The 9,224-nt window shown below is 39.8% G+C and overlaps 2 protein-coding genes across 2 annotated transcripts in view; both read right to left on the bottom strand.

The window, feature by feature from the left end:
• Positions 1–3,154, bottom strand: part of LOC103152848 (treslin-like) — a 12,040-nt gene extending 8,886 nt beyond the window's left edge. Inside the window, exons 1-2 of the mRNA XM_016661458.1 lie at positions 1,664–3,154; positions 172–409 (exon numbers count right to left, since the gene is read on the bottom strand). Coding sequence (XP_016516944.1) covers positions 172–409; positions 1,664–2,341 — 916 coding nt within the window. The 5' untranslated portion in view covers positions 2,342–3,154. The remainder of the gene's footprint in view (positions 1–171; positions 410–1,663) is intronic.
• A 3,862-nt stretch (positions 3,155–7,016) lies between these two features.
• cunh11orf96 (chromosome unknown C11orf96 homolog) lies at positions 7,017–9,224 on the bottom strand. The gene has a single exon (XM_007573452.2). It carries the CDS (start codon positions 8,158–8,160, stop codon positions 7,786–7,788), a length of 375 nt encoding a protein of 124 aa, XP_007573514.1. The 5' UTR covers positions 8,161–9,224; the 3' UTR covers positions 7,017–7,785.

Raw genomic sequence — 9,224 nt, 5'->3', positions numbered from 1 at the left:
AAAAAAAAAAATCCAGACTTTAACTAATCATTAAAGTCAATTTATCTCTCAGACCTACTTACAGGTAAAGTGAACTTTTTTTAAAAAAACATTATCTGGATAAATGACTGAAGTTACAATAATTATCAATGTTTTGGAACGTTCTGGAAAACATTCTGCGTTTCCACGAACCGTAGTCCCATCGTAGGACGGCGTCTGCGGCAGGAAAAGCCAGGCGGTACAGCCTCTCTGACGACAGCAGGAAGCCCACGCTGGAGCTGAACAGGGAGGATTCCCTCCTGTGTCTCGGGTCAGAGATGTGATTGGAGCAGAGGTTCAACAGAGCCACCAGGGGAATCACTCTGCCGCCCGCTTGGGCCAGAACCGCAGACAGCTTGTCGGAGCCGAAGCCGTCCTTGCAGCTCTTGATCTGAAACAAGACGGAAGGTTCCACAGGAGATGAGCGGAGAGGGACGGTTCGAAATTATCGCTGAAAACACAAGTTCAAAAACATCCATCTGTGCGTCTATAGAATGCGTTTCACTTTGGTGATGACGTTTCTTTTCAATAATATTCTAAATTATTCAGTGGGTCTGTACGGGCCTGTCACAGTAAACAATAAATCAATTAATTGCATGATACACTAAGACAAACTTGTTATTTTTCATTTTGTTGATTTACCGTTTTTCTCGTTTCTCTTTCTAACAGAACTAGTCTTAAGTCTGGTGCTTTGGTCTCAACTATTCCTTTTTTGAAACATAATTTTGTCTACAGAGACTTCAGAATTCATTTTATTTGTGTTTTTTTTTTCTGTTGTTTTGTTTATACATTTTGGATTTTTAAAATGTCTTTCAGTTCCAATGTTTAAATCAGGGGTGTCCAAAGTCGGTCCTCGAGGGCCGGCATCCTGCATGTTTTAGTTCTCTCCTTGGTTTAACACACCTGCATCAAATGATGGCTCATTAGAAGGCCTAAGCAGAACATTAGCCTGCAGATGAGGTTGTTACTACCACTAGGTAGTAACAACTAAAGAACTAAAACATGCAGGAAGCCGGCCCTCGAGGACTGACTTTGGACACCCCTGGTTTAAATGATCATAAAATGTAAAGTTTATCGATCTTTGAGAAAGTGTCCTTGCATTATTGTTTCATAATTACTATTATATCACTTGTAAATTGTCTCAAAACAACAATATTATGATTTATTGCAGCAAGTTCTGGGACAATTTATTGTTGGGCAAAATTTCTTCTCATCTTGACAGACCTAGGTCTGTATGTTTGGTTTGTTTGTATTTTTCCCCTTGAAGCCTAAGTGCAAACAGAATTTGATGGAAGCTAGTTGATTGCAACAAAAAAATAATTCTAGTTCCTCTGCTACTTTCAAATGCGATATTAATATGGAAATAATTGTAGTTTTATTATGAGAACAATTATAACTGTTGATGGTGTGTGAATTCAGAGAAAACCTACCACAAATTTAAACTTCAGCATCTAAATCTTGATTTAAGATTTTTCTCAAGTTAATGTGCCTGATGACAATATGTGAATTTTTGGTTGACTTAAAAAAAATCTTTAATCGACTTAATTAAAAACAAAACAACAATTAAAAACAAAACAACTTTGAATTAACAGTATTAAAAAAAAGGTCGACTTTTCAGTAGTGCCGCCTCAGTCTCTGAACTTACCTCAACATGTGGACGAGTGTCAATCCAGTGCAGAACAACTTGTTGCTGGGCAACCATGTCGTTAAGACTCTTCGGCAGGATATATTCGGTCACATCTGCTGGCAGGTCGCCGTCTTTTACAGACAGGTAGTCCAAGAGATGAGCCCTCGAACGGGGACACCGTGAGACCACAAACACCATATTCTTCCCGCTGCTTGAAGAGTCGCTTTCTTGAGACACACCGGCCTTTCCTGTAACACGACTTGACTTCCTGGGTCTGAGTGAAAGTTTAGTCGGAGAAGTGATGTCCGGTCTGTCCCACTGGAAGTCCAGCAGAGTTTCCCTAAGAGCGTTTTGAACTGAAACCGATTTGCTGGACTGTTGCTTCTGTTGGGAAGGACACACTTTATCCTTCACATCGAATCTCGCTTCAAGCTCTTGCTCAAAGTCCTCGAATGTTTTGTGTCGCAGCTCCTTGAAGTCGGATCCTCTCGATATGACGCTGGCACTGCGACCAGCTTTTGCCTGGAAAAACGTATAACCCCAGCGCACTTTCTCAAATCCATATTTGTAGCCGAAATGCAACAGGATATTCAATACTCCCCGTTTCACGAAATTGTTTCGAACCTCCAGTGGATGGTCTGACGCGTGATCTTCATAATCAACATCGATAACAAACACTAGGTTGTGCAGAGCCATGCTGTTAAATGTAATGTCAATAAATGGGAAAACGGCATGAAAAACTTGGTACGTTTTGGTCAAATGTTGACCAAGAATGCCGTGACAGGGTTAGCAGTTCAAATACACCGCTCTTTCATTTCATGTAATAACTTTACCTTAGTTTTAAGTGGGTCGGTTTGGTTAACTTCATGTTTCCACAGTAACAGCTATCTGCTAGCAAACAACAACGTTACAATACAGCTGTACAAACTTCAGTCAGATGTGACGCTTTACCAATGTTCTGACGGCTCTCTTTGAAATAACCCAACGCCTGCGCTATAAAACAGACACCCCGGCACGTAAAAAATATACTTTCCAGACAGCTTAGAGAGTCAACACGACGTTACTCGCATACCTAAACTACATAATCGCCATTTTCCTCATAGGTGTCCTTAACCGTTCGCGCGCCTTCAATATTTGTTCCGCCTCCAAAATCTAATTGGTTGGTTACTCATGACACCAGTTTGATTGGTCAAAAGTAAACTCATGCGTGCGTCACGAGTCCGGTATGCACACAATTCATTGGTTGGGTTTCTTGTCAACTAAACAAGGATGTCTGACGTAAGAATACGTAAGAGATTGATAGGAAGAGGTTGCATTTAGCTTCTTCCTTCCTTCCTTCCTTTCTTTCTTTCTTTCTAAACAAAATTGTTGTTAAAACCTTAAAAATAATTTCGAAAAGCAACACAATGTTTTTCTTTTTCTTTTAAAATCACTATTATTTCTGAACAAAGGGGAGGTCATCTTGGCAATAATTCAAACCTTTTAGAAGAAATATTTCCAGTTAAAATATTTCCATGTCTTACTTTTTAGTCATTGCGATATGTATTGAAACCAGGTAAGAATTTTACAAAGTTAATGTGCACTACTTGTCAGAAGTTTTCAATATAAGTATTTGATCATTTGGGTCATAATTATTTTGGACTTTTTTTTTAAATACACACCTTTAAAAAAAATTAATGTAAAAAGTTCTCGAATTATCACCCTTCTGACAGACAATCTGAACAGGAGAGGAGTTGGATTTGTTGTCTTTATATTACTAAAAACTTTTAATCTTTTGGCACTGCTTGATTGGCTGAAAGGTTTGACTTAATTATTCATTTAGATAAAAGTTAAATATTAACCTTGGAAAATTTAACAGAAAGGCCAAGCAAAGCCAGTGCTCTCCCTAAACCCGACCTCCAAATCCAACATGGCTTCCAAAAAACAGACACATGTAAACATTTTAACCTATCATAAAGATGGTTTCAATAGGTTACCACAAATATTCAAATAATGTTGAATATTTAACATATTCAACCATTTTGGTTCCAGGAAATATGAAGCATGGAATTGAGATTTTAATTTTTTTTATATATTATTACTTTCTATCCTTGTCTGAAAAGTAAGTCATATTAAACATGCTTAGGGTTGAAATAGCCTTCCTTCACCAGTTATTTACAAGAGAACTTGGCATTCTCTCTGTTTGCACTGCATTGCCTAAAAAGGGGAAAAATGTCCCGACTCATTCAGGGCAGTGATGTTGAGGTCTGGGGATTTCCATGGGCTTTTAGAGACCTTTCAGGAAGATGGGTATTATAGTTTAATTATATAAATTATCTAAATTATATATAAATTCAAAACAAGCACATACTTCACAGAGATTTGTCAGGAAAATGAACAATAAGTTTGAAAGGTAAACCACAACCTTTGCTGTGGATTTATGATCACTTGTAACTGTACACCACCAGGGGGAGACAAACAGTGAAGGCATGAAACTTGGTATCAGAAAGGACATTTAAGACACACCTGGACTCTGAAATACTCACTTAAAAATAAATATCTCAACTTGGTTGTTTGGAAAACAAACAAACAAACTGAAACATCAATGAACTCTGAAAAACAATATTAAGGAATAAATCAGCAAGTATTTGTGAGACTGAAAATCCTCAACAGATCGCAACAATATATTTGTTAAAGTTGCAAAATCTCACCGCCACATCGGAGAAAACTCCAACCTTTAATTCAAGAGTGATATAAATTGGGCCTTCCAAATTTAGATTTAAAAAAAAAAAATTAAATAGGGCAAAATCATTTCTGAAAATGTTAAATATTTTTACCATGCAACATGAGGTAAAATGTTTTTTAATTATCACATTTTGCATCCACTTTCATTCCATATTAAATAAAACACATTTATCCAGTGACTTGTATACCAAAGCAGACTCTGCTGTGTCCAGATTTGCCCTTGATTTATTTCTTAAACTTGTCTGAATACAGCAGTCATTATCAAAGTAAGAAAGGCATCCCTTTCCTAAAAAAAATAAATAGAAAAAAAAACAACTAATACTTAATTTGTCCAAGTAAAATATTTAACTATTGCATGCTTAATTTATTGTCGAGTAGGAAAAAAGGTGATTTTAGTGTTTTTGTTTACTTTTTTCCCCCTCATTTTTTAGCTCGTGAGCACTTTTGATTTAGATTTGTATAATTTTTTATGAACATCGGATTTCCCCCGCTGCCTCCCAACAAAATTGCAGTTGAGGGGGCAACAGAAAATCAGTCCAGGGGCTGAAAGTGGCCAGCGAGCCGCAGTTTGGACATCCCTGCTCCAGATCGTTCAGAGTTGTGGGGCCTCTGGCAGGCTAATGAATTATTTAAGGTTGGGGCCTCTGGTTGTCATGCACAAACGCTGAGTTTGCATCTAGGGAACAATTTCTGTATTTATTTGGCAATATGTTCCAGAAAATTCTCCTGCTAAAACACCGAATAAGGGGCCACCAAATTATTACTATTATTTTTAAATGTGCTGGTATTTCACAAAAGCTTCACCTTCTTTTAGTGTGAGATTATGCTACAGTGAATTTTTTGCTCTACTTTTCATGTGCTTATTAAATTCCATCTACAAAAAACATATTTAATTTTTGTAGATGTGATTTCATTCTCCATTTTACGTAAAATCGTAGCTCTGCTTTTAATTTTTTATTTGTTTTAATACTTATTTGATACTTTTTTAAAATCTCAAAGCACTGTTGAATATTTTAATTATAATTCTTTGCTCGAGTATCCTCCAGAGAATTATCCAGGAGCCAGAAATGTCAACAGATTAATAAAAATGCAATTAGGGCAAGAGAAAAACAACAATAATAAAAAAAAAACACATCACAAGCAGGTTGCTTAGCATAATGTTCCCCAGGCTGTGGGTGGAATCACACAGCAGATGCTAGAGACGACTCTTATTCCAGAGAAAATAGAAAAAAAACACACACAAAAACAAAACACTGTACCAGATATATTAGTCATGCTGATCTTTCTGTATGAGGACATCACTCATTACTCCGACTAAATTAGGTCTGATGAACGTCACAGAACTGGGACGGTTTTCATTCACTGCCATGTTTGAACCTTTCCTGATCTGATACAGCTAAAATAAACCCTCCATCTTCCATCAAACCCGCCCTCTGCTCTGCCTTCTGTTTGTATTGAAAACAAGACACACAACTTGGCTTGTTTTGGGGGATTTTTTCCACTTGTTTTTGTCTCCGGAGCGACGTCAGAGAGATTAGGGCTGTGCAGACAAGAGGAATAATGTAAAAGAAACTCAAAGTTTTTCATGAACAGTAGAGGAGCTGGAGCAGCTCTGTGATTGGCCCGTTTTTCCAGCAGACGTAACAGTGTTGTGGCCGAGTTCACTGGGAAAAAACAAAAACCTGACATTACTGAAAGTGCGTCACCGGCCAAGCAGCAGACACAGGTCAAGTACTGAGTGTTCGCACATGGGGTCAGCGGAAAGTAATCGGCCTTTTACGACAAAAACCCTGAAGACAAATGGGAAGATAAAACTTTCATGCACTCTTCATTGGTGGAGCTGTTATGTTATTTGGTCCTTATAACGATTAATTTGCCCTTTGTACTTTTTCTTCTTCGTAGAGGTTCTAGGCTCTTGGTTGAAGAAAAACGATTGTTTCCTGGAGGCGAGGACTCTGATGACGTTTTAAACGTTACCTGATCCCTAATGTTTGGCCATGACGTATGTAATGTGCCAGTTCAACGCTATGAAGCTTACCGGAAATGGCCTCCACTGTAAACAACCACACTCCACTGCAAAAAGAAAAGTACCAAGTCGAACATGATGGCTGTTAATGCTAATTCAATATTTGGAAGTGTGGTCAACACATTGCTAAAACTACAGGCAGACTACAATTCTAAGATTGCACACAATCTTAGAATTGAGATTGTGAACAAGAGAAGTTCACAACTTCTCTTTCTGTTATCTGATTGGCCCAGGAAAAATTGTCGAGGTCAACGGGAGAAAGCTCACACTGAGAGGCAAGCAAGATTTGAATCGAGCAAAATAGTGCAGCAAGACAATGTTGATGTTGACATTAGTGTACGTTAAGGTTGCCTTATGTTAATGTTAGCCTGCATCAACGTTAAGTTACGTTAACATTAGCGTACATTAACATTGGCCTATGTTGATGTTTTCTGAATGGACCCAACCTCAGTTTATTGAAAAATCCTAAACAATGTTTAACGGTCAGGTTGTACATCACTTGCTCTGTTACTGTGGGTTATTGCCATTTGCTCCAGGTGCCATCAAAGTCTTGTTGATTTATGTTTTTAGTTTCTTTCAAACTTCTCAAAGTGAATCTGAAATTGACTCAGTGTCCTTGAAAATATTTATTGAAGTACATAAGCAAATATATATATATATATATATATATATACATATACACATACAAAGTAATAGAATCACAAAATATAAAGGTTATCATTTGTATGAAAGTCAAAGTGACCAGAAGTCATAGAAACTTTACATCTAGAAATGTACTTGGTTATGCAAATAATAATAATAAATAAATTCATTTTGAAAAATAGAAAGGGAATTTCTGCTCAGTGATCAAAGCAACAGCACTGATTTTATTAACTGAGAAGCTGGGGAGGAAAAAATCCCTTTGCGAGTCTCCAGGTAAAATCTGTGATGGTCCTCTACGGTTCCAGGCCCAGCCGGCTAACTTTTGCTGCAGGACGTTTTGCTTTGTCAATGTATTTACAGAAAAATCAATCACAACGTTAACATTTTTAGTCATCCTCGCCACATTCGCTCATCAAGTAGAAAAACCTAGATAGAAACAGACGTGCTCTATAGCTCCAAACTGGGAAAATACCCTTCCTCTTCCGTATTACTCCTAAATAACTACAGTAGGAAACAAGACGTTGTGCTGAATGTTGCATTGTTTGCTACCTCTACACATTATATCTGTACAGCTGTAAAACCAGCCAGCGATGGAGATCGATATGGAAAGGTCCAATGTGCATCTTGGAGCAGTGTGCAGATGAGTTGGTGAGCTAAATGCAGAGTTTTGCGTGGCAGCAGTAGCTTTACGCATAAAGGCAGGACTACAAGTTTGGTTCTGTTCAGTCGACCTCCATCTGTGAAGTCCTCACTGGGTGGAGTCGGAGTCGCTGGAGTCCAGGCTGGCCTGCGTGGGCGTGGGGGTGTGATTGGTCACCCCCGGGCAGTAGAGGGCCTGTGTGCTCCGCCGCAGGTTCTCCAACGACTGCAGGAAGGAGCGACGTGCCCTCTCTTCTTCCAAAGGGGAAGAGCCTTCCTCTTCTACCTCAGCGATCTCGGCGAAAGTGACCGGCTGGGTTTTGAAGCGGGCCTCCCGGGGTCGGCGGGAGCGACTCTTGCCCTTCGCCGGGCTCTTGGGGACGGGCAGTTGCTGGGGGAACTCCTCTGTGGCGGTGGCCATCAGGTGGGCCGAGAGGACGTGGAAGCCTGAGGTCTCCGCCGGCATCTGACGCAAAGCAGCCATGGTGGAACGGGAGCACGAGTGCAACAAAAATGTTAAGACAGTCTCTGCGGACACAAGCTCGTCCTCTCTTGCTCGTTTGGGAGCCTTGTGGTAGAAGAAGAGGAGAAAAATCTCTATCTCAGAAGGGGAAAAAAAGCCAGAGTGGACCAGGGTGCAGACCTCCAAGTCTTGGCAGAATGGAGAAAATCAGTCTTGAAGAAAAAGCGATTGTTGCCGGTGTCGACTCTAACCCCGTCAGTGGGTCTCAGCTCTGTCTGTCGTTTGTATGTGCCAGTGTCGGCTTGCTGGAGCGAATGCCACCAGGAGCTCTGACTGTTTCTTTTATAGTGGCTCTCCCCACCCTGCCTCTCTGTCTCTCTCTCTCTCTCCACACCATGTGTTTACCAGGGCCCTCCCCCCACTTCCCTCCTCTCAGTCACTCAAAGACCCAGCCTCTGAAACTGTAAGCCCCTCGAAATAAACACATGACAAGACAGCATCTGTGTGTCCCTACGCTGTGTAGCGTTTAACGGATATGCAAAGGACATCCAGAGTCCAAGAACAGTGTGCAGAGATAATGTTTTAAGACCATGTTTAAAAAAGTAGCTTTTGAGACTCCAGCTGCGTTTCCATTCACCATATAATTGAGCAATTTGCAGTTACGCAGCTTCTAACAGGACTTGGTCCAGAATCGGTTTGTATTTAGCTTAGTCCATCTCTTCCCATCAACTCTGAAAAGATTTCCTATCCCTACAGAAGAGAGGCATCCCACAGCTCTGTCCAGTAGTATAGTTTGCATTTTCCAGTCACGCTGTACCATCTTATAGTACAATCAAGTATCTTTGTTGCCTTCAGTACTGCAAAAATGCAGTATAAATCAAATATGACTTAAAAGAAAATTGACTTTGTAATTTAATACCGTGAAATTGGGCTTCTGTCTCTTTAAGAAGCTCCTGCTCTTTCTGAATCTCCGCCTTCAGGAATTCATCGCAACATTGCTCCCATTAACCCTTTAACAATGAATTTACCAGCGGTTCAATGAGAAGTAGCGTGGAGGGCTGCTCTGTGAAACATTTGTTCATTGT

This window comes from Poecilia formosa, unplaced genomic scaffold, assembly GCF_000485575.1.
Source record: "Poecilia formosa unplaced genomic scaffold, Poecilia_formosa-5.1.2 Scaffold330, whole genome shotgun sequence".
Taxonomy (NCBI): domain Eukaryota; kingdom Metazoa; phylum Chordata; class Actinopteri; order Cyprinodontiformes; family Poeciliidae; genus Poecilia; species Poecilia formosa.
This window is presented reverse-complemented; position numbering and strand designations above follow the sequence as displayed.

Excerpts from the sequence above, each read along its gene's own strand:
- cunh11orf96 (XM_007573452.2), bottom strand. The coding sequence starts at position 8,160 with ATGGCTGCTTTGCGTCAGATGCCGGCGGAGACCTCAGGCTTCCACGTC.